Below are 25,767 nucleotides of genomic sequence, written 5' to 3'. Positions count from 1 at the left end.
AGTCCAGACCGATAACACAGGGCCAGGGAGCTGTGAGTTCATCGCTCCCGGGTCCCTCTGGGTCGGTACAACAAGGGGCTCCTGGGGTAACACCCAGATCCCACGGTGAGAACTCCGTCACGGACCGCGGCCTCTGATAGGCTAAGCGGGCCCGCTGGGAACCTTCCCCGACTTCATCAGGAGTGCGTGTTTCGATCACTCTAACTCCAGAGGGGCCGTCTAAAAGCACAGAACTTTACGGACAAGCGCTTACTAAGCGCCTTATTGACACGCGTTACCCCTTTTCCCCCCTGACGTTGTTAAGGGTTGGGCTCAGTGTCACAGGGTGGATTCTACAGTCTCTAGGCTGGCGGCTAGATCCGTAGTATTAGTGGCACATCTCTCACGAATGCCACTGACAGGCAAATAAAGCTTATGATGAAATCCATCTATGAAGCCATAGTCGCATCTTTTGCTCCAGCCTTCGCAGCCGTGAGGGCACTCCAAGCTATCTCAACTTCTCTGGCTGAGATTATTGCGGTTGCACATACCTCTGCCCCGCAGGTTGTGTCCTTCACTTCTCAGGCGTAGGTTTTTTCGTTCTACGCCATGAACGCCGTTCCTGGACTCTGCGAGCCGTACAGCGGTAGCATCCACCAATTCGGTGGCAGTCTGCAGGGCCATGTGGCTACGTGAATGGAAGGCAGGCTCTGCTTCCAAGAAGTTCTTAACCGGTTTGCCATTTTCTGGCGACCGTTTGTTTGGCGAGCAATTGGATGAAGTTACTAGACAGTCCAAGGGAAAGGTCTCGTCCTTGCCCCAGTCCAAAGGTTTCGGTCATTTCGGTCCTCAGCAAAGTTCCGTTCCTCCACGTCCAACAGGTCAGAGGAGGGCTAGAAGAACTCTTCTGCATGGCGGTCTAAGTCACAAGGCGGCTTCCTCATGACTTCGGCCTCACCAAGACCGCATCCTCGGTCGGTGGCAGGCTCTCCCGCTTTTGCGACGCCTGGTGGCCACATGTCCAAGACCGATGGGTGAGAGACATTCTGTCTCACGGTTACAGGATAGAGCTCTGCTCTCGTCCTCCGACTCGTTTCTTCAAAACATCTCCGCCCCCCGAGCGAGCCGATGCACTTTTTCAGGCGGTGAACACTCTGAAGCCTCGATGTCACAAGGAGACTTCCTAGCATCAATTGACATCAAGGATGCTTATCTCCATGTGCCGATCGCACCCGAGCTTCAACGCTTTCTGCGTTTCGCCATCAGGGACGAACACTTCAGTTCGTGGCACTGCCATTCGGCCTGGCGACAGCCCCACGGGTCTTCATCATGGCAGCAGTGGTGGTGGTCCTACAAGGGCCACTCGGTGATCACTTACCTAGACGATCTTCTAGTCAAGACACCCTCCTGGGTGGCATGTCAACACAACCTGACCATTGCTCTGGAGACTCTCCAGGGGTTCGGGTGGATCATCAAATTTCCAAGGTTAAAACTGACACCGACCCAATCACTGACTTGCCTCGGGATGGAGTTTCATACTCTCTCAGCGATAGTGAAGCTTCCGCTGCATAGTCAGCGTTCACTACAGACAGGGGTGCAATCTCTCCTTCGGGCCCAGTCACCCCTTGAGGCGCCTCATGCACTTTCTAAGGAAGATGGTGGCAGCAAGGGAGGCAGTTCCCTTGCGCAGTTTCGTCTGCGTCCGATTCTATCGGACACCGCAAATGGGACAGGAGGTCGACGTCCCTAGACAAGAACGTCTCTCTTTCCCTTGCAGCAAAACCTCTCTTCAGTGGTGTCTTCTTTCCACTTCCTGGGCGGAGGAAAAATCCTTCCGGCCCCCAGCTGAGGCTGTGGTCACGACGGACGCGAGTCTGTCAGGGTGGGGAGCGGTCTTCCTCCACCACTCGGCTCAGGGAACCTGGACACCGACAGAGTCCTCCCTTCAGATCAATGTTCTGGAGATAAGGGCAGTGAATCTAGCCCTAAAGGTGTTCCAGCGGTGGCTGGAGGGCAGGCAGATCCGAATTCAGTCGGACAACGCCACAGCGGTTGCGTACATCAACCACCAGGGCGGCACACGCGCAGTCGTCAAGCCTTCCGAGCAGTTCGGCGGATTCGGCTGTGGGCGGAAGCCACAGCCTCCACCATCTCCGCAGTTCACATCCCGGGCGTAGAAAACGGGGAAGCAGATTTTCTCAGTCGCCAGGGCATGGACGCAGGGGAATGGTCTCTTCACCCGGACGTGTTTCTAGAGACCTGTTGCCGCTGGGGAACGCCGGACGTCGATCTAATGGCGTCTCGGCACAACAACAAAGTCCCGGCATTCATGGCTCGGTCCAAGGATCACAGAGCTCTGGCGGCAGACGCGCTAGTTCACGACTGGTCGCAGTTTCGACTGCCTTATGTTTTTCCTCCTCTGGCACTACTGCCCAGAGTGTTACGCAAGATCAGGTCAGACTGTCGCCGCGCCATCCTCGTCGCTCCAGACTGGCCGAGGTGATCGTGGTACCCGGATCTGTGGCACCTCACGGTGGGTCAACCGTGGACACTCCCAGACCGACCAGACTTGCTGCCTCAAGGGCCATATTTCCTTCTGAATTCTGCGGCTCTAAACCTGACTGTGTGGCCATTGAGTCCTGGCTCCTAGCGTCATCAGGGATATCTCCAGATGTCATTGCCACCATGAGACAGGCCAGGAAACCAACGTCCGCCAAGATCTATCACAGGACTTGGAGGATCTTCTTATCCTGGTGCTCTGATCAGGGTTTTACTCCCTGGCCGTTTGCCTTGCCCACTTTTCTTTCTTTCCTTCAATCCGGAATGGACAAGGGCTTGTCTCTCGGCTCTCTCAAGGGACAAGTATCGGCGCTTTCCGGTCCCACCTTACAAGCGTCCGTTAACACCCTCGGATCTTAACAGGGTGCTGACGACTCTTCAGAAGCCACTTTTCGAGCCGATGCGGGATCTCTCTATCTCGCCTTTCGCAAAGGGTGGCCTTCCTAGTGGCAGTCACATCACTCAGAAGAGTGTCTCAGCTAGCAGCGCTGTCATGCAAAGCCCCCTTCCTGGTGTTTCACCAGAATAGGGTGGTTCTACGTCCGGTCCCGGACTTTCTCCCTAAGGTATCCCCGTTTCATCTCAATCAGGATATCGTCTTACCCTCTTTGGGTCCGCATCCAGTTCACCAAGGTGAAAAGGATTTGCATTTATTAGATCTGGTGAGAGCACTCCGGCTCTACATTTCTCGCACGGCGCCCCTGCGCCGGTCTGATGCGCTCTTGTCCTTATCGCGGGCCAGAGTAAGGGATTTCAGGTTTTCAAGTCAACCTTGGCTCGGTGGATCAAGGAACCGATTCTTGAAGCCTACCGTTCTTTTAGGCTTCCGATTCCTGCAGGGCTGAAGGCCCATTCTACCAGAGCCGTCGGTGTCCTGGGCATTGCGACACCAGGCTACGGCTCGGCAGGTGTGTCAGGCGGCTACCTGGTCGAGTCTGCACAATTTCACGAAACACTATCAGGTGCATGCCGATGATTCGGCAGATGCCAGCCTAGGTAGGCGACTCCTTCAGGCGGCAGTTGCCCACCTGTAAGAGGGGGCCGTTTTTCGGCTCTTTTTATCAAGGTATTCTTTTACCCACCCAGGGATTGCTTTTGGACATCCCAATTGTCTGGGTCTCCCAATGGAGCGACAAAGAAGAAGGGAATTTTGTTTACTTACCGTAAATTCCTTTTCTTCTAGCTCCTATTGGGAGACCCAGCACCCGCCCCTGTTCCCTTCGGGCTGTTGTTCTTTTGTGTACACATGTTGTTCATGTTGAATTGTTCTTTTGGTTCATGGTTTCAGTTCTCCGAACATCCTTCGGATTGAATTTACCTTAGACCAATTTATAAGTTTCCTTCTTCCTGCTTTGGCACCAAAACTGATGAGCCCGTGATGCACGGGAGGGTGTATAGCAGAGGGGAGGGGTTACACTTTTTAAAGTGTAATACTTTGTGTGGCCTCCGGAGGCAGAAGCTATACACCCAATTGTCTGGGTCTCCCAATAGGAGCTAGAAGAAAAGGAATTTACGGTAAGTAAACAAAATTCCCTTCATTTACAGTAATTGCTTCTTACTAAATTGATCCCACTATTATTGTATTACCTTTGTTAATATTCCCTCTTGATAAACCAGTGCTTTACACACGTTATTGGTGGGATCAGAATGGTGCACACACAAAACACAAAGTAATACTCACCTACTGGTTGGGTAGAGGATAACCCCTTTAAGAAGCAATTCACAGAAGAGGTTTTTCACCTTAGATGTTATACACAGCTAATTTCTGTACTTGGATTGTTACACAGATGGCCTGATCTCTGGATATCAGCCCTCCACTTCTGGTTTGTTTTTGGCTTTCCTGGGCCAATATGTAATTTGTGATGTTTGTGAGGGGCTCACTGGCCAGCCCCCTCCCTCACATCTGATGTATAGACCAAGCAAGGGACTGGCTTAGCGACTGATGAGTCAGTGAGCCCCATCACGAGCACGAGATAGCCATCCAGCTGTAAGGACGGGCGCCGAAATCTGGACATAGGTCAACTTTCTTAATACAAGTAGAATTCTAAGCAATCTGTTGATACTCTTAATGCATTGATATATATATATATATATATATATATATAAGTTGATGATCCCTTTAAACAATTTTTGGATTGTCCATGATCCCAGGAAAGGAATTGCTGGTCCTGGGTTACTTACGTAAATACTCAGGGTTTTGGGTTCAGCCATCGCTCTTTCAATACTGATTGTTTCCTTTACTTCTAGCCCAACCACCCCAAACACTCCGAACACTCCTGTGAGCCCCACGTCTCCGGTCAGCCCATCCTCTCCTGACGGGACTCCATCCAAGCACTCTTGTCGTGGGCACCATCTTCATACTATTGGGGGAGTGGCCGACAAAAACGTGTGCAGTCGATGCAACAACAAACGCTGGAATATGATCAGGTCACCACTGAAGCAGAAAGAATTGAAGAAGGTCAGACCAGGAGCCGTCACCGTCCTTTCTGTAGGAAGGTAATATCCCTGTAAGCTGTGTTACTGTGTGCGTGTACATAATAATCTACCTACTAAACATGAGTCTTATATTCACCTTGTGCGCTTAATTACAGTGCTCCTAAGGCTAGGTTCACACTTCCGTTAAATTGTATCAGTCACAATCCGCTGCTCTGGTAAACAACGGAATCCGTTTGGTGGATTCCGTTGTTTCCATAGACTTGTATGAGCGGCGGATTGTAACTGATGATGCTGTGTTGCACCCTCCGCCCGACTGATCAGTCGTGGAACGACTGACCGCAGGGCGGAAGGAACGCAGCCTGTAACTTTTTTGAGCAGCGCAATCCGTAGGATTTTGCTGCGCATGCTCTCTCTGGCTCCCTGCACCCGTAACCAGGATACACATCGGGTTACCAAGCAATGCGCTTTGGTTAGTTACCCGATATTTACACTGGTTACGTGAGCAGGGAGCCAGCGCTAAGCGGAGTACGCTGGTAACCAGTGTAAATATCGGGTAACCAAGCAAAAAGTGCTTTGCTTTTAGTTACCCGATATTTACCCTGGATACATGTGCAGGGAGGCCGACACTTTCCCGCTCGGCTACGCCCCCTCCCGCACTCGGCATGTACACTCACGCACGCGCACTCACTCACCTGTCCCCAGCCCTGCAGTCCCCGCGGCACTGACGTCCTCAGCGCCACGGCCCCGCTCGGCTCCACCCACCTCGAACTCCGCCCCCCTCGTGCTCCACCCCCCGCACACAACGGAGTCCGACAATGAATTCTGTTCTTTGTCATCCATTGTACAACGCATCAGTCACATGCGTTAAGCAACGCATATGACTGATGCAAAACAACGGAAATGTGAACCTAGCCTAAGGGGGATCTGACAGGAGGATTTTCTGCAGAAAACATTGGTATGGTTCTCAAGTCATTTATAAAAGTGATATCTGATTTGCAGTAATCCGATGCTCCAGTGCAGAGAAATCAGGCTTTGCAACCACATGCAAATTCAATATAAAAAAGCAACAATAAGAGGATAATGTCCTCCAAAAATCAAGTATTACTCACAGCAAGTTGGGCTGCAGTGTGTACATCGCCCTGGCCAAAAACTGATGCTCTAGCAGGATACAGCTAAACCCCCACTAAGTGAAGGCATCACAGGTGCAGGAGAAGCACATCACACTCACACCTTCATGGAATGGAGGGGAGGTGACTGCTAGATGATAAAACTGCACACAAGTGACTTGCATAGAGCGCTGTTCACATGCAGATGACACAGTCACAAACCCGCAGCCTATTAGGTAACGCCCTTCTATTAGATCAGGCGGGCTGCCAAGCCGTACTCCACTGTATATCATGCACGGACAGACACTCTACAATGCAAGGCCCAACAGAAAGGGGCCTGGCTGTATCCTGTACAAACAAAAAAATATGAGGTTTTTGTTGGTATTTATGGCCATAAAACGTAAGCCTACACCCTCGTCAAGGGACCTCATGTCTGTAGGTCCCTACACTAAATATAAAAAAGCAACAATAAGAGGATAATGTCCTCCAAAAATCAAGTATTACTCACAGCAAGTTGGGCTGCAGTGTGTACATCGCCCTGGCCAAAAACTGATGCTCTAGCAGGATACAGCTAAACCCCCACTAAGTGAAGGCATCACAGGTGCAGGAGAAGCACATCACACTCACACCTTCATGGAATGGAGGGGAGGTGACTGCTAGATGATAAAACTGCACACAAGTGACTTGCATAGAGCGCTGTTCACATGCAGATGACACAGTCACAAACCCGCAGCCTATTAGGTAACGCCCTTCTATTAGATCAGGCGGGCTGCCAAGCCGTACTCCACTGTATATCATGCACGGACAGACACTCTACAATGCAAGGCCCAACAGAAAGGGGCCTGGCTGTATCCTGTACAAACAAAAAAATATGAGGTTTTTGTTGGTATTTATGGCCATAAAACGTAAGCCTACACCCTCGTCAAGGGACCTCATGTCTGTAGGTCCCTACACTAAATATAAAAAAGCAACAATAAGAGGATAATGTCCTCCAAAAATCAAGTATTACTCACAGCAAGTTGGGCTGCAGTGTGTACATCGCCCTGGCCAAAAACTGATGCTCTAGCAGGATACAGCTAAACCCCCACTAAGTGAAGGCATCACAGGTGCAGGAGAAGCACATCACACTCACACCTTCATGGAATGGAGGGGAGGTGACTGCTAGATGATAAAACTGCACACAAGTGACTTGCATAGAGCGCTGTTCACATGCAGATGACACAGTCACAAACCCGCAGCCTATTAGGTAACGCCCTTCTATTAGATCAGGCGGGCTGCCAAGCCGTACTCCACTGTATATCATGCACGGACAGACACTCTACAATGCAAGGCCCAACAGAAAGGGGCCTGGCTGTATCCTGTACAAACAGAAAAATATGAGGTTTTTGTTGGTATTTATGGCCATAAAACGTAAGCCTACACCCTCGTCAAGGGACCTCATGTCTGTAGGTCCCTACACTAAATATAAAAAAGCAACAATAAGAGGATAATGTCCTCCAAAAATCAAGTATTACTCACATCCTGCTAGAGCATCAGTTTTTGGCCAGGGCGATGTACACACTGCAGCCCAACTTGCTGTGAGTAATACTTGATTTTTGGAGGACATTATCCTCTTATTGTTGCTTTTTTATATTTAGTGTAGGGACCTACAGACATGAGGTCCCTTGACGAGGGTGTAGGCTTACGTTTTATGGCCATAAATACCAACAAAAACCTCATATTTTTTTGTTTGTACAGGATACAGCCAGGCCCCTTTCTGTTGGGCCTTGCATTGTAGAGTGTCTGTCCGTGCATGATATACAGTGGAGTACGGCTTGGCAGCCCGCCTGATCTAATAGAAGGGCGTTACCTAATAGGCTGCGGGTTTGTGACTGTGTCATCTGCATGTGAACAGCGCTCTATGCAAGTCACTTGTGTGCAGTTTTATCATCTAGCAGTCACCTCCCCTCCATTCCATGAAGGTGTGAGTGTGATGTGCTTCTCCTGCACCTGTGATGCCTTCACTTAGTGGGGGTTTAGCTGTATCCTGCTAGAGCATCAGTATTTGGCCAGGGCGATGTACACACTGCAGCCCAACTTGCTGTGAGTAATACTTGATTTTTGGAGGACATTATCCTCTTATTGTTGCTTTTTTTATATTTAGTGTAGGGACCTACAGACATGAGGTCCCTTGACGAGGGTGTAGGCTTACGTTTTATGGCCATAAATACCAACAAAAACCTCATATTTTTTTGTTTGTACAGGATACAGCCAGGCCCCTTTCTGTTGGGCCTTGCATTGTAGAGTGTCTGTCCGTGCATGATATACAGTGGAGTACGGCTTGGCAGCCCGCCTGATCTAATAGAAGGGCGTTACCTAATAGGCTGCGGGTTTGTGACTGTGTCATCTGCATGTGAACAGCGCTCTATGCAAGTCACTTGTGTGCAGTTTTATCATCTAGCAGTCACCTCCCCTCCATTCCATGAAGGTGTGAGTGTGATGTGCTTCTCCTGCACCTGTGATGCCTTCACTTAGTGGGGGTTTAGCTGTATCCTGCTAGAGCATCAGTTTTTGGCCAGGGCGATGTACACACTGCAGCCCAACTTGCTGTGAGTAATACTTGATTTTTGGAGGACATTATCCTCTTATTGTTGCTTTTTTATATTTAGTGTAGGGACCTACAGACATGAGGTCCCTTGACGAGGGTGTAGGCTTACGTTTTATGGCCATAAATACCAACAAAAACCTCATTTTTTTGTTTGTACAGGATACAGCCAGGCCCCTTTCTGTTGGGCCTTGCATTGTAGAGTGTCTGTCCGTGCATGATATACAGTGGAGTACGGCTTGGCAGCCCGCCTGATCTAATAGAAGGGCGTTACCTAATAGGCTGCGGGTTTGTGACTGTGTCATCTGCATGTGAACAGCGCTCTATGCAAGTCACTTGTGTGCAGTTTTATCATCTAGCAGTCACCTCCCCTCCATTCCATGAAGGTGTGAGTGTGATGTGCTTCTCCTGCACCTGTGATGCCTTCACTTAGTGGGGGTTTAGCTGTATCCTGCTAGAGCATCAGTTTTTGGCCAGGGCGATGTACACACTGCAGCCCAACTTGCTGTGAGTAATACTTGATTTTTGGAGGACATTATCCTCTTATTGTTGCTTTTTTATATTTAGTGTAGGGACCTACAGACATGAGGTCCCTTGACGAGGGTGTAGGCTTACGTTTTATGGCCATAAATACCAACAAAAACCTCATATTTTTTTGTTTGTACAGGATACAGCCAGGCCCCTTTCTGTTGGGCCTTGCATTGTAGAGTGTCTGTCCGTGCATGATATACAGTGGAGTACGGCTTGGCAGCCCGCCTGATCTAATAGAAGGGCGTTACCTAATAGGCTGCGGGTTTGTGACTGTGTCATCTGCATGTGAACAGCGCTCTATGCAAGTCACTTGTGTGCAGTTTTATCATCTAGCAGTCACCTCCCCTCCATTCCATGAAGGTGTGAGTGTGATGTGCTTCTCCTGCACCTGTGATGCCTTCACTTAGTGGGGGTTTAGCTGTATCCTGCTAGAGCATCAGTTTTTGGCCAGGGCGATGTACACACTGCAGCCCAACTTGCTGTGAGTAATACTTGATTTTTGGAGGACATTATCCTCTTATTGTTGCTTTTTTATATTTAGTGTAGGGACCTACAGACATGAGGTCCCTTGACGAGGGTGTAGGCTTACGTTTTATGGCCATAAATACCAACAAAAACCTCATATTTTTTTGTTTGTACAGGATACAGCCAGGCCCCTTTCTGTTGGGCCTTGCATTGTAGAGTGTCTGTCCGTGCATGATATACAGTGGAGTACGGCTTGGCAGCCCGCCTGATCTAATAGAAGGGCGTTACCTAATAGGCTGCGGGTTTGTGACTGTGTCATCTGCATGTGAACAGCGCTCTATGCAAGTCACTTGTGTGCAGTTTTATCATCTAGCAGTCACCTCCCCTCCATTCCATGAAGGTGTGAGTGTGATGTGCTTCTCCTGCACCTGTGATGCCTTCACTTAGTGGGGGTTTAGCTGTATCCTGCTAGAGCATCAGTTTTTGGCCAGGGCGATGTACACACTGCAGCCCAACTTGCTGTGAGTAATACTTGATTTTTGGAGGACATTATCCTCTTATTGTTGCTTTTTTATATTTAGTGTAGGGACCTACAGACATGAGGTCCCTTGACGAGGGTGTAGGCTTACGTTTTATGGCCATAAATACCAACAAAAACCTCATATTTTTTTGTTTGTACAGGATACAGCCAGGCCCCTTTCTGTTGGGCCTTGCATTGTAGAGTGTCTGTCCGTGCATGATATACAGTGGAGTACGGCTTGGCAGCCCGCCTGATCTAATAGAAGGGCGTTACCTAATAGGCTGCGGGTTTGTGACTGTGTCATCTGCATGTGAACAGCGCTCTATGCAAGTCACTTGTGTGCAGTTTTATCATCTAGCAGTCACCTCCCCTCCATTCCATGAAGGTGTGAGTGTGATGTGCTTCTCCTGCACCTGTGATGCCTTCACTTAGTGGGGGTTTAGCTGTATCCTGCTAGAGCATCAGTTTTTGGCCAGGGCGATGTACACACTGCAGCCCAACTTGCTGTGAGTAATACTTGATTTTTGGAGGACATTATCCTCTTATTGTTGCTTTTTTATATTTAGTGTAGGGACCTACAGACATGAGGTCCCTTGACGAGGGTGTAGGCTTACGTTTTATGGCCATAAATACCAACAAAAACCTCATATTTTTTTGTTTGTACAGGATACAGCCAGGCCCCTTTCTGTTGGGCCTTGCATTGTAGAGTGTCTGTCCGTGCATGATATACAGTGGAGTACGGCTTGGCAGCCCGCCTGATCTAATAGAAGGGCGTTACCTAATAGGCTGCGGGTTTGTGACTGTGTCATCTGCATGTGAACAGCGCTCTATGCAAGTCACTTGTGTGCAGTTTTATCATCTAGCAGTCACCTCCCCTCCATTCCATGAAGGTGTGAGTGTGATGTGCTTCTCCTGCACCTGTGATGCCTTCACTTAGTGGGGGTTTAGCTGTATCCTGCTAGAGCATCAGTTTTTGGCCAGGGCGATGTACACACTGCAGCCCAACTTGCTGTGAGTAACACATGCAAATTCAGAGTACTTTGACTTCACAGTGCATTTTAGGCTAATTTGTGTGTCTGCAAAACTTAATTTCCCATTTCTCCCAGATCGGGTATTGCTTTATTGTTGTAGTATACAGCTATACTGATAGTTTGTTTTATCTAAATAAAGCTTAAAGGGATTGCCTGGTCATATGCTATTCATGACCTGTTCTTATAATAGGTTTATCATTTTCAGATTGGCGGGGATCTTGCACTCTACATCCCCAATGCTTTATTCAAATCCAATCAAAGATTTTCAGTGGGGTTCTAGTGTGATGGTTCATTGACCCATTGAAAGGTCCAGTGGCATGAAATTTTCACCTAGGATTTCCTGACCACCAAGCCACCACCATCTTTCACTGTAATGTCACCAAGCTACTACTCTACTTCACCATAGGCATGACCGAGCCACTGCCATGCTTCACTCTAGGTGCCACCAAACCACCGCCACGCCTCACTGTAGGCATCACCGAGCCACCGCTATGTTTCACGGTACTAGTCACCGAGCCACCACAATGCTTCACTATAGGCATCACAGAGCTATTGCCCTGCTTTACTGTAGGTGTCAGTGAGTCTCCGCCATGCTTCATTGTAAGTGTTTCCAAGCCTCCGTTATGTTTCACTGTAGGTGTCACAGAGCCACTGCCATGCTTGACTATAGGATCACTTTCACTGTAGATATTGCTGAGCCTCTGCCATGCTTCATTGTCGGCATCGCTAAGCTTCCGATCTGCTTCACTGTAGGCAAAGTTTTCTTTTCAGCATATGCTTCATTCTTACTCCTACAAAATTTGCTGATCCATAGGCTTGGAAAGATACATATTTGTTACATCGCTCCATAGAACAAAATCTCCAAAATTCTGCACTATGGCTTTGAGTATATTGAATCTCACATTCCTTGTGCTTTTGGGTCAGTAGAGGATATGTCTTTGGGTTTGGTCATAGAGACCATCAGTGTGTAGTATTATTACTGTGCAATGTGAAACCTCAGTGGTTGCTGCCTCCAAGTTTTGCTGCAGGTTTTTGTGGTCACTTGATGGTTTTTGACAAACGTCCTCTCAGGAATCTGATGTAAGGCGGCGACTGTTTCCTCCTTCAGCCATGTCCAGGGAGTGTAGCTCGTGTTTTCATTAAACTTTGAACTTGTGAACTCTGCTTCCAGCTGTATCTACAGCAATATTCATTGCCTTTGCTATTTTTTTTGTATCTTTTTTTTGTGCAAGACAATGATCCTTCTTTTCTTCTTTTTTTTTTTTTTTTTTTTTTTTTTTTTTTATAAAACACTGACAACCAAACAGTGGCGTAGCTAGTGGTTCAGCTCAGGGGGGGGGGGGGGGGGGGAGAGAGGGGGGGCAAAACATATGAATGAGCGCCTAACCTGGTAACAACTATAGTATCACGCCTTAATAATGGGTATAGAGGAGCCTCAGCAGATGACCACACTGTTACTGAAAATAAAAAAATAAATCTACACAAAGGCCAACACTGATATTACCGCCATATGGTGACCATATAGTGGTAGATATCAGTCCTGCAGTACATGTGAGAGATTATAGTACAGATATAGGTAGTGACTTACAGCTAATGTTCTTTCTGATGGCGTAATTCACTTTACTCGTCTTTTCTTTCTGGCCCAGCCCGACATGACGACTTCTCCAGCCAGGGCTCATCTGCAGAAAAGACAACACAGACTCATCTGACTTTACACATTTCTAGCCCGGACCCCATCTATTCCTGACCTGCACAAACCCCTCATCCTCCTGATACCCCAATACTGAGCCACTGCTGCCATATGTGCCCCTATTACTGCACCTGCTGTGTGGTACAATAACATTGCTCTTAGCACCCCACATACTAATGCCACCGCTGTACCCCCACATGGTAATAATGACTCATTTGTGCTCTATAGATATTAAAATTGCCCCATTCAAAATTATTACTGCCCTTGGAAAGTGCCCTAGAAAAGTGTCCACATTTAGCCCCTAGAATGTAATAATGCCCCCAGTGTGCCTGTGATGGTCACAATACCCTGAGTTCCTCTATAACAATAATGATTCTTAAGTGTCCACTACTTAACATTTAACAATGTCTCCTGAGTCTCCCAGGTACACAATATGATGGTCCCCATAGCTATCTATACAAAGTATGATGTCCCCACAGTTCTCTATACAGAGTATGATGAGCCCACAGCTCCCTATACAGTATAATTGGCCCACAACTTCCCTATACACAGTATAATGGGCCCACAGCTCCCCTCTACAAATTATAATGGGCCCATAGCTCTCCTATACAAAGTATGATGGGCCCACTGCTCCCTATTCACAGTGTAATGAACCCACACTACATGTTATCAGACCCTTATAATATATAGCCCCCCCCCACACACATCCCCTCATTACATACATGTTGTCAGGCCCCCACATTGCAGTGTAATAGCCCCCTCCCCCCACACATCACCTCATTACATACATGGTATCGGCCTCCTACACTGCACAATGTAATAGCCCCCTCCCCCACACACATCACCTCATTACATACATGATATCGGGCCCCCACATTGCAGTGTAATAGCCCCCTCCCCCACACACATGACCTCATTACGTACATGCTATCGGGCCCCCACATTGCAGTGTAATAGCCCCACTCCCCCACACACACCACCTCATTACATACATGGTATCTGGCCCCCACATTGCAGTGTAATAGCCCCCCTCCCCCACACACACCACCTCATTACATACATGGTATCTGGCCCCCTCCCCTACACACATCATCTCATTACATACATGGTATCGGGCCCCCACATTGCAGTGTAATAGCCCCCTCCCCCCACACATCACCTCATTACATACATGGTATCGGCCTCCTACACTGCACAATGTAATAGCCCCCTCCCCCACACACATCACCTCATTACATACATGATATCGGGCCCCCACATTGCAGTGTAATAGCCCCCTCCCCCACACACATGACCTCATTACGTACATGCTATCGGGCCCCCACATTGCAGTGTAATAGCCCCACTCCCCCACACACACCACCTCATTACATACATGGTATCTGGCCCCCACATTGCAGTGTAATAGCCCCCCTCCCCCACACACACCACCTCATTACATACATGGTATCTGGCCCCCTCCCCTACACACATCATCTCATTACATACATGGTATCGGGCCCCCACATTGCAGTGTAATAGCCCCACTCCCCCACACACACCACCTCATTACATACATGGTATCTGGCCCAAACACTGTACAGTGTAATAGCCCCCCTCCCCCACACACATCCCCTCATTGTATACATGGTATCAGGCCCAAACACTGCACAGTAATGAGCACTCTGCCACCTGTCACCACAGTAACTTTTGTCCCTTCCTCACTGCACATAATCTAGATCCTCTCTGCGTCTTTTATCAGCCCAGAGCTCCGTCTGCAGCAGAGGAAGAGGGAGGCAGAGCCGGCACAGGTCCTGGAAGGACAGCAGGGAATCCTCTGCACACAATGCGCTGCTGTATGATAGGACCTAAACCTCGTGACGCGGCCAAGTCGATATATTTAAAGGTGCAGTGTCACTGATATAGTTAGCTGTATTATAGCTCTGAGCACGGGGCCCGGGGTTATTGCACCCTCTGCCCCCCCTGCTAGCTGCGCTACTGCCACCAAACAATAATCGTGAGAGCTGTAGACCATTGGCCATGAGAAATGGCCTGAGATTCCTCAGAAATGCTATAGGAAGCTGGTGTCTGTCTCTGAATCACGTTTGCAACAGTTTATAACCGCCAAAGTGCTTTACTAAGTACTGAAGAGGCTCATCAAGACGGGGGTGAATAGTTCTCAGACTTGAAGTAGTCAGTAAAAGTTGCCTTTAGTGATTAACTTGGAGAAATAACTTGTTATATTACTTGTATTTGAGTTTTTTTTTATTTATTGCAAACGGCACAACGTTTGTAGATTTTAGTTAATAAACCTTACTTTGCAATAGAGGGATGTGACTAATTTTGATTTGAGCTGGATTAAGAGCAGATCGGTGATCACTGGGTGTCGGATCACCACTGATCTGATTCTGGTGTCACTCTATAAATGAGATTTTACATGTACAAGGGGCTGCTAAGTTTGTGATCTTTTTTGTTTCTATGGTAACGAATGTTACATCACACTAAAGCCTTATGTGTCTAATATATGATTTTAAAATTTTGTGTTTGTTGCTTATGGCAACAGTGTTCTACACACGCGGGGAAACAAAAAGGCAGCATCTAATGCGATATTCACAGCAACTGGAAGCAGAGGAGTGATAAAATTCTAGTTTCTGCAAGGAAAGTCCGCAAAGGATATTGCTGGTGATATGTCACAGACATTGGGGGATCAATGCCCTTCATATTCCATACTTAAGAACTGGGTTGACAAATTTAAAGGGGTGGTTCACCATATTTATTATTTGCTAGATCGATATTATGTTGAGAAACAATGTTTCTCAAATACCTTATGTTGGCAATAGTGCCTGTGAGTGGCGCTATTGCGCACTGCTGTTCCCCATCGCCTGACCCCCGGGCTCTGTGACCTTGGGGATCCGGTGATGTCACATCAACTTCCTACTGACCTGATATCACCACGGCCGGCCGCAGTCTCCATGAGTGATTTGCTATGGGCGGAGTTTCACCGCTCAACACAACCCAGCATGACAACCCATCAGCTCCCAGCTTCCTCACAGCAGAGTGCTGCAAGCAGGAGACACACTGGGCTGTGACGAGCAGTGAAACACAGCCCACTGACTCAGGAAGACTGGGGCCGGCCTCAGTGATGTCACGTGATTAGGAAGTTGGCGTGACATCATCGGATCCCCCCGAGGTCACGGACACCGGGGATCAAGCGATGGGGAAGAGCAGACTGCAATAGCGCCGCTCACAGGCACTATTGCCAACATAAGGTATTTGAGAGAAAGATAGTTTCTCAACATATCGATCTAGCAAATAATAGATATGGGTGAAACACTTCTTTAAAACTCAGCCACTTCAGCACCAATGATAAGGAACGTCCTAGACGACCGAGAGTGGTGGTTGTTCTGGAGATCGTCGATTCTGTGCACAACCTCATACTGGAGAATCAACGAATTTCAGCTAAAGCAATAGCAGACATCATGGGGATTTCCCGTGAACGTGTTTGTGTAAATTAATCATGAATGTATGGACATGAGGAAGCTATCTACAAAGTGGATCCCCAAATGTTTGACAACAGATCAGAGAAGCATGCGAGTGAGAACTTCCCGGTCCATTTGCCAGCGTTTCTGGACTGATCAGAACTTCCTGGATCAACTGGTCACTATGGATGAGACCTGGATTTATTTGTATGACCCTGAAAACAAAGAGCAGTCAAAAGAGTAGAGGCACAGTGGTTCTCCTCGTCCAGGGTGCAAAAATCAGCCACTAAGGTGATGGCGTCTGTGTTCTAGAAAAAGGAGGGAATGCTGCTAGTGGACTACCTTCAAAAGGGTTCCACCATCAATGCAAGGTATTACATCGAACTTTTGGACCATATGAAGGCAACTCTGAAGGCCAAAAGGCGCAGCAAACTGTCCAAAGAACAACTGAAATTCTTCTTTTTGCTCGGCTTTCAGAACTTGGAATACCACTATAAGAAGTGTGTTGACATCCGTGGAGAGTATGTGGAATAAATGTAAAGTTTCATCATCCCATCTCATTTCTTTCTGGGTAAAGCCAAAAACGTATCAGCAGCCCCTTGTATTTAAAACAATTTGTTTGTAGTCAGTGACTATGAACATCCTCTAGTCCTTGCAGTTAAGAATTGGATGCAATTCTATCCAGTATAGACAATACTTTGAGCTACATACATCACAAGGTCATGCAGAAATCTCACTGACGGATCGCTGCAATGTGTCTGTCAGGAGTCCAGGCTGAACATTGCCTACACTGGAGACTATTCTATTGTAACGGCAGCTGGGATTGAGGTACACACACGTGGTCAAAAGTGTTGGTAGCTCTCATTTAATGGAGAACCCCCCCCACAATAGTCAAAGAAATAGCTTGAATCTGACAAAAGTAATAATAAAAAATATATATGAAAATGAACAAATAAAAGTCAGACATTGCTGCTTTTCAGCTTCCACAGATTTCTTAAAAAAATAAAACTCCTGAAATAGGCTTGGACAGAAATGATGGTACCCCTGAAAATAATGTGCAAAAGGGACATGTTAAATCAAGGTATGTCCACTAGTTAGCATCACTGATGTCTACAGTCTTGTAATCAGTCAGTGGGCCTGTATATAGGGCTACAGTTACTCACTGTGCTGTTTGGTGACATGGTGGGTACTACATTCAACATGGACTACAAGAAGTGAAGGAAAAAGTTTTCTCAGGAGATTAGAAAGAAAAATATAGACAAGCATGTTAAAGGTAAAGGTTAGAAGACCATCTCCAAGCAGCTTGATGTTCCTGTGACTACAGTTGCACAAATTATTCAGAAGTTTAAGATCCATGGGACTGTAGCCAACCTCCTTAGGCGTGGCCACAGGAGGAAAAATTTTGACAAATCAGAGTCGGATAATAGAAATGGTAACAAAAGAGCCCAGAAAACTTTTAAAGAGATTAAAGGTGAACTGCAAGCTCAAGGAACATCAGAGTCAGATCGCACTATCTATCCTTGTTTGAGACAAAGTGGACTTGATGGGACACGACCAAGGAGGACACAGTTGTTGGGGAAAAAAAAAATCATAAAAAAAGCCAGATTGGAATTTGCCAACCTACATGTTGACAAGCTACAAAGCTTCTGGCAGAATGTCCTATGGCCAGATGAGACAAAATTGGAACTTTTTTGGCAAGGCACATCAGCTCTATGTTCACAGACAGAAACATGAAGCATATCAAGAAAAGAACACTGTCCCTACTGTGAAACATGGAGGAGGCTCTGTTATGTTCTGGGGCTGCTTTGCTGCATCTGGCACAGGGTGTCTTGAATCTGTGCAGGGTACAATGAAATCTCAAGACTATCAAGGGATTCTAGAGAGAAATGTGCTGCCCAGTGTCAGAAAGCTTGGTCTCAGTCGCAGGTCATGGGTCTTGCAACAGAATAATGACCCAAAACACACAGCTAAAAAGTTTAAAACACCCAAGAATGGCTAAGAGGAAAAGATTGGACTATTCTGAAGTGGCTTCTATGAACCCTGAACTAAATCCTATTGAGAATCTTTGGAAAGAGCTGAAACATGCCGTCTGGAAAAGGCAACCTTCTAACATGAGACAACTGGAGCAGTTTGCTCTTGAGGAGTGGCCAAAATACCTGTCGAGAGGTGCAGAAGTCTCATTGACAGTTACAGGAATCGTTTGATTGCAGTGATTGCCTCGAAAGGTTATGCAACAAAATATTAAGTTAAGGAGGAACCAACATTTCTGTCCAGGCCGATTTCATGAGTTATATTTTTTTTTTTTATTCTGTGGAAGCTAAAAAGCAGCAATGTCTGACTTTCATTTGTTCATTTTCATAGATTTTAGAAGTTATTTCTATGACCATTGTGGGTTTTTCTTTCATTAAATGAGGGGTACCACAAATTTTAACCACGTGTGTAGCAGGGTCTAAGGGACCTGGGCTTACAGGCACAATTCTTAAAGGGTATCTGTCAGCAGGTTTTTGTTACCTCATCTGAGAGCTTTTTGGTGTAGGCAAAGTGGTCCTGAATCCAACGATTTATACCTGAGGTTGCTGGGTACAGCCGTTCTGAGACAATCAGAATTTTTAGATTTACTCATGTAGTAAATCAAGAGAGCTGTCCCCGCCCACACCCCACTTTCTACAGTGAGGTGTTAGAGGAGGGGGTGTGTCAGACTGCAGTGTGCGTGACATTGTAGTCCAGCAATGATAAGGCTGCTTAAACATCTCAAATAAAAAACTGATCGGATTGTGACAAGACAGGCATGCCTGAATTTTCTGTGTTAAACCTTGCAGCATGTTGGCTTTAGCTTTGCAAAAATCTTCTGACAGATTCCCTTTAAGGGGTGCAGGGCTAAGGAAGGGCACAGGTTTGCTGCTTTTGGATGTAAAAAAAATAGCTTGATTGGAAATGGATTAAAACACAAAGTAAAAGACAAAGTTGTAGAACTTTTCAGATATTCATTGTTTTATTTATAAGCTGTAACTTCCCAAAAATGTGATTAATAATGCAGATTGTGCTGGAGGTAATACATTCATTTGAAGCGTTCTGTATCTGTATATGCTTTATCTCCTGTCTATGAGCAGAGCTGCGTCCTCAATCTGCAGTGACCGCCCTCAGTGGAGATTTTCAAACACACCGCTTGATTTTTCGTAAAACTTCCCTTGTACGATTGGTAATGACCTTGTGAACAGATTGTTTCACTGATTATTTCTTTCTCTTGTGCAGCTTAGTCAATCTCAAATTTTGGATCCTATCAAAATCTGTTAAATTGAAATTCAGCCAAGATTGTATGTGATCAGATTAGGTGCTCTGTTAAAGCCCCCCACACACATTGCCCCAATGCCAGCAGCTACATCCACCATTATCGATGGGTTCAGCTAAGACTCTAATGGGAATGGGGGCGCCGACCGACTCGATGTTGACTTGTCCTCATACGGTGAACTCTAACCACGTGTATTTTTGACCATGTTTGTTCATGGTTATGAATGTGCTTTGTTTTTTTTTTTCTTCTCACAGTTCTATGGTTTCTGTTATTTGCATTTGCAGGTTCAGAGTCACAAAGGTAGAGCCAAAGTCTAAAGAAAGGAAACGTTTAATGTCTGATGGCACAGAAGCAACAAATGGTGAAGTTCCTCCCACACCGGTCAGTGTGGACACCAGGCAACGAAGCGGCACCGAGGCAGAGGTATGGAAACCTGGCAGTCAGTGTGCCCTGCTATAATGGAGTGCTGAAATGGAAGCAATATACAGGCTTTATTATAAATTGAGCTGGAGAAAATGTTAGAGGAAGTCAGTCAGCATAGCATGACTGTTCAAACCTAGCACAGACGCTCGGCGCACCCTTGGCACGACCGAGCATTTTATTACACCTTCCCTTCTACTTGTTTTCCCTCTATCTCTGCCCTTTCTTTTTTGCTCGACAGGTCTGGCTTTACCGTAGTCTGAGGACGTCAGAGATGGTTGGAAAATAACTAGGTGCACTGAACTACCTGGCCATGTCACTTCTTGGTTTATACAATTATATTGGGCTGTCAGACTCCCTTTAATACATACTTACATACAGTGCCTTGTAAAAGTCTTCATACTCTATGAAACTTCCACATTTTTTTATGTTATACTCACAAAAATGTGATATACATTTCTTTTCAGACCCCTGTAGACTGACAACCTTAAATAAACTCCTGAGGGACACCAAAAATCACCTAATTAGTAAATTGAGTGAGTGGAGTAATTTATTATTACTAGAACTACAGCTGTTCTGTGAAGAACTCAGTGGTTTGTTTGAGAACATTAGGGATCAAACATAAACATAAAAAATAATGAAAACAGACAGGTCAGGGATAGAATAGTTGTGGAAAAGAGTAAAGCAGGGTTAGGTTATTAAAAAGAAAATTGCCCAAGCTCTGAATATCTCAGGCAAAACTGTTCAATTCATCATTCAAAAAGAGGAGTATGGGACAACTACAAACCTACCAAGACAATGGCGTCCAACTAAACTGATATCCCAAGCAAGGACTACACTAACTAAAGAAGCAGCCAAGAGGTCCATGGTGAATATGTCCACAGGACAACGATTTGTCATATACTCCACAAATCCGACCTTTTTATAAGGAAGAGTGGTAAGAAAGTGAGCCATAAGAACTACTGCCACGTGGGAGAACAGCTAGCATGTGTAAGGTTCTCTTGTCGGATGAGACCATAGTAGAACTTTTTAGGAAATACAAAACTGTGTGGTGTAAAACTGACACTGTAGATCACCCTAATTACACCTTTCCCACTGTCATACGTGGTAGTGCCAACATCCTGCTGTGAGGATGCTTTTCCTCGGTAAGGACAGGGGAGCTGGTCAAAGTTGATGAGAAGATGGCTGGAGCTAAATACAGGGCAATCCTGGAGGAAAACCTGTATGAGGCTTCAAAATACTTGACTGGGGCGTATCTTTACCTTTCAGCAGGACATTGACCCTAAACATACTGCCAGAGCTACAACGGATGGTTTAGATCAAATCATATTCATGTGTATACATGGCCCAGTCACAGTCCAGACCTGAATTTCATTGAAAATCTATGGCAACACTTGAAAATTGCTGTTCACTGAGGTCTCCATCCAATCTCACTGAGAAGAGCTATTTTGCAAAGAAGAATAGCAAAAAAATTCAGCCTCCACATGTGCAAATCCGGTAAAGACATACACCAAAAGACTTGTAGCCGTAATTACATAAAAATATGGTCCTACAAAATATTGACTTAAAGAGGCTGAATACAAATGCATGTCAAAATTTAGATTTATATTTTTAATATATTTAGAAAACCATGCATCATAACCTTTATAAAATTCACAAATTCTTACTGCTTAGTGTTTGTGTATCACACAATATGCCAAAAAAATACATTTAAGCAGTCTGTCAATTACTGAGCTCAATTCCTTCAATATCTGTGGATGAATTCCATTTGGCCCTGGGGATTTATCAGTATTTAACTTATTTAGCACCATATGTCTTGTCTTAAATTAGTTATATCAGGTGGTGAACTTTTGTTCCAGGAATCATTCAGCAAGACTAAATCAGTCGGTTCATTGTTGAATACAGATGAAAAGTGCCTATTTAATATCTCAGCCTTTTCTTTGATCCTTATAATTATCTTGTTACTGTCATCTTTTCAGGGGCCAATGCCTTTCATGTTCCTCTTTTTTGCACTGCTAGATATAGCTATAGATAGATAGATATCTATTTAAGAAAAGAAAAAGTTAAGATTTATTTTAATGCCTTTCTCCTGAATTTTTCACTTATTTCCATTTGTTCGTACTTGTTTTGTCCCTGAGATACGGCCCCCATTCACTAAATCTAATCTTGTTAGGCAAGGGGGCGTGAGTGCACACAAGAAGTGTTGAGGGCCACACCAACTTGCTAAATAAGATTAGTTTTAAATGCATGGAATTGAGGACCTTATATCACGAATAGACAGTTTCAGGAACAAAGGCAAAACACCAGATTCAGGAGGACAGCCGTGTTTATACCTGGTAATAATAATAATATATATATGTATAGTAAGTGACTGGCACTCTTCAACATGCTCTAGAAATGAATTTAATAGCATTTCTTCCCCTACTGTGCACATAAACAATTACTTTGGTAGATATTGTATAAATATTGTATAGATATAATATGTAGATATTTGGTAGATAGAAGAGGCGCCATGTCCTGCTCAGTAACCTGCAATTCTTCTGTTTTTTTTTTTGTTTTTTTGTGCTTTAAAGTGATCAAGTGGCCTAAAATTTTATGTTTCTGTCTTTATTACAGAATCGGAGCTCGGTGGACACCTGAAGTGTGAGTAATAGTTTCTGGTAAAGTGTTCAGGGATCCCTGGTTTTTCCTGGAGCTAGACTTTCCATGATGAGTAGATCTTGGGCATTCTGCTTACGACATGTGAATGTCCGTGTGAGATCATATAGGCGGGCTTTTAAGAAAGGAGGAAATCTGTCCTGCAGCCAATCTGTGCAAGACAGTATAGCCCCTTGGGTGCGGCGAGATGAGACTGTACTATTGTCAAGGTCAAGACCCAATGGGAATCATATCTTGGTCATATCCCTATAAATACAACCTGTGCATGCTCCTTGCTGAGTACCGGAAGGTTGCCGTGTTAGGCCCTTTTCACGCATCAGTTTTTTGCCATGAGTCACAATCCGTCGAATTTTAGAAAAAACGGAACAGTCGACTGATGCCGATAGATCATTTTTTTTTCCTCATTGACTTGTATTAGCGACTGATTGCGATGGATAGCCTCACATTTCATCTGTTATTTGACGGATTCGTCGAAAAATGTTTGTCCGTCGGACGGAGACGATGGCCAAAGTAACGTTTTTTGTGTACGTCCAAAAAAACGGACAGCGACGGATCAGTCGCTGTCCGTCGTTGGGTAGAATGGAAGCCTATGGGCGCGGGATCCGTAGTCAGTCAAATGACGGAATCTGGCGGCGGATTCCGTTTTTTTGTAACTGAGCATGCTCCAATTTATTTAGCCCCCAGCTCGTTAGATCTGTCGAAAAACGGATCCGTCACATCCGTTTAGCCACAATGTGCGACTGATCCGTCTAAAAAACAGATTGTAACTGATGGCAAAAAAACGTAATTGTACCACCGTGCATACAGTGCCATCTCTCTGCAGTAACCATTGCAGGGGCGAGCGGAGATGCCTGCTGACCCTGCCTCCTGGACACTCTGCACAAGTTGCAAATTGGACAAAAAGTTTTATCTTAAGAGAGCAGAAATTCAGGATTTAATTTTAGAAGGATAGAAATTTAAAGAATAAAGAAAAAAATTCCAGAATTTTTATAGAAAACTTTACAGGTAGTTTTGTAACTATCTTTCCTTCCACGGTGCGTTTCAGGCTATCGCTCGCCATACTACTTTACGGTCGCACTACTGTATTATTAGTCCCTTTTACATCTTCATCTGGTGTCAGCAGAATGTCTGAGCCCTTCCATCTGTGAAATGAATTGACACGCTTCTTCCCTGCTCTGCTTAATCTAACTGGTCCCCTGGCCGTCGGTAGTCTGGTCATTTCACACATCCCCACTATCAGGCATCACGGTTTACAGCCTGTTAATGTGACAGCACATAGCCCGGCACTGTGATCCCCTAAAGCTGCAAATTCCCCAAATGTCACGCAGCCTGTGACGCTTCTTATTGCTATTTCACAGCAGGCGAATAATATCAGCGGTCCTGCATGAGCATGTAATGAAAATTCATTTTATTGTTTGTATGGAAGAGGCTCCAGGGGAAATGCTTATGTTACTAGAGGGAAGCGATATATACTACCGGTACGTGCATGCCACAGGCAGCTCATCGGCTAAACTAACCTTTTTGTTTTGCTTGCAGGTTTTCAGCGTGAGTGGCGGCACTTTATTCACCTGAGAAGACCGTAAAGCGGAGATTTTAGAGCGTATATTGAAGCCGAGGTGTCCAGGGGCTCAGAACGCTTCAGACTTCTCTTTTACAATTATGGATTTTGTAACTTTTTTTTGTTTTAGCAGAAAGTTTTTGTAGAGGAACACCAGTTTTTACATATGTATATAAAAGCTGTATATCAGGGTAACACTACATGTACATAAATTAATCCAAACTGGCATGTACTAATCTGTAGTAGAGTATTTTTATAGTAGGTATGGTTCATACATCAGTTCCCCATGACCGGCGTCTCACTGTGAAATGACGGCTGTTTTAGACTTTTATTTCACGAAGCAGGGAAAAAAGAATAAAGCTGCCACTCCGTGTAAAACAGGAATGCCACGCCGTATGATTACAGGATTGTGTAAGAATCTGCCTTACCTGGTCACCTCCTTCATTTTAGATATCTGATTATTGAACTGCTACAAAATCCATTCATTTTGACAACTTTTTTTTTTTTGTTTAGTATGCTTTGTTTTTATGTAGTTTTGTGCTTTTTGCGTGTGTTTTTTTTTTTTTTTCATGTTTATTTTTATCGCTATGATGCTCAGTGAGTATCATCCATTCAGCTGCTGATCAGATAATCGGTCAAGTCGAGATCTATCCACTCTAAACTCTGCACTGGGGGTTAGCGGGGTGCAGTGTTCAGACCTTTATGTGTGCACATACCAAATGTTTGATTTGTGTGATCAACAGCACCATCATCCCCCCCCCCTCCACCCAATTGTCAGTGCACCTATATTTTCCAATCATAATACCTAGATCTCAATTCACCATAATTACCAAAGATTGCTAACGGCATGGACACATCAGTAGGATGAAGCATAAATGTCCTATATAATATATAACTTTTACTATTGTTGCTCAAAAATACGTAATTACTTACCGGTAATGTGTTTTTTCTGAACCCATGACGGCACCACGAGAGAGGGGATCCGCCCTTCAAGGACAGGAAACCTCCAGAATAAAAAGGGGCGGCACCTCTCCCCGCATCAGTTGATTACCGAGCGTGACAGGACCTCCGAAACAAGGAACACCGTTAAAAAACATATCCCGCCACCATAACCGCCCAGTGAAGAGTAGTGAAAAGGGAAGCAAACTAGCAACCCCAAGTGCAGGGAGGGAATGTAAGGGTGCCGTCATGGGTTCAGAAAAAACACATTACCGGTAAGTAATTACGTATTTTTCCAGCACCCATGACGGCACCACGAGAGAATTACAGAGAGGAAGACCTAGGGAGGGACAACAGTTTGCAGAACCCGTCTCCCAAAGGTGATGTCGGTGAACGACAAATCAAGGCGATAGTGATTAAAAAAGGTGGACGGAGAAGACCAGGTTGCCGCCTTACATATCTGCTCAATGGAGACCTCCGATCTCTCCGCCCAGGAAGATGCCATCGCTCGCGTGGAGTGCGCCTTCAAACCAGGAGGTACTTC

General features: G+C 45.7%; 1 protein-coding gene across 1 annotated transcript in view; it reads left to right on the top strand.

The window, feature by feature from the left end:
- The window catches only part of RELL1 (RELT like 1), a 93,851-nt gene extending 68,649 nt beyond the window's left edge, over positions 1 to 25,202 (top strand). Inside the window, exons 5-8 of the mRNA XM_075346954.1 lie at positions 4,786 to 5,034; positions 19,933 to 20,071; positions 22,685 to 22,711; positions 24,263 to 25,202. Coding sequence (XP_075203069.1) covers positions 4,786 to 5,034; positions 19,933 to 20,071; positions 22,685 to 22,708 — 412 coding nt within the window. The 3' untranslated portion in view covers positions 22,709 to 22,711; positions 24,263 to 25,202. The remainder of the gene's footprint in view (positions 1 to 4,785; positions 5,035 to 19,932; positions 20,072 to 22,684; positions 22,712 to 24,262) is intronic.
- The last annotated feature ends 565 nt before the right edge of the window (positions 25,203 to 25,767 follow it).

Source organism: Anomaloglossus baeobatrachus, chromosome 1 (assembly GCF_048569485.1).
Source record: "Anomaloglossus baeobatrachus isolate aAnoBae1 chromosome 1, aAnoBae1.hap1, whole genome shotgun sequence".
NCBI classification, from domain to species: domain Eukaryota; kingdom Metazoa; phylum Chordata; class Amphibia; order Anura; family Aromobatidae; genus Anomaloglossus; species Anomaloglossus baeobatrachus.
This window is presented reverse-complemented; position numbering and strand designations above follow the sequence as displayed.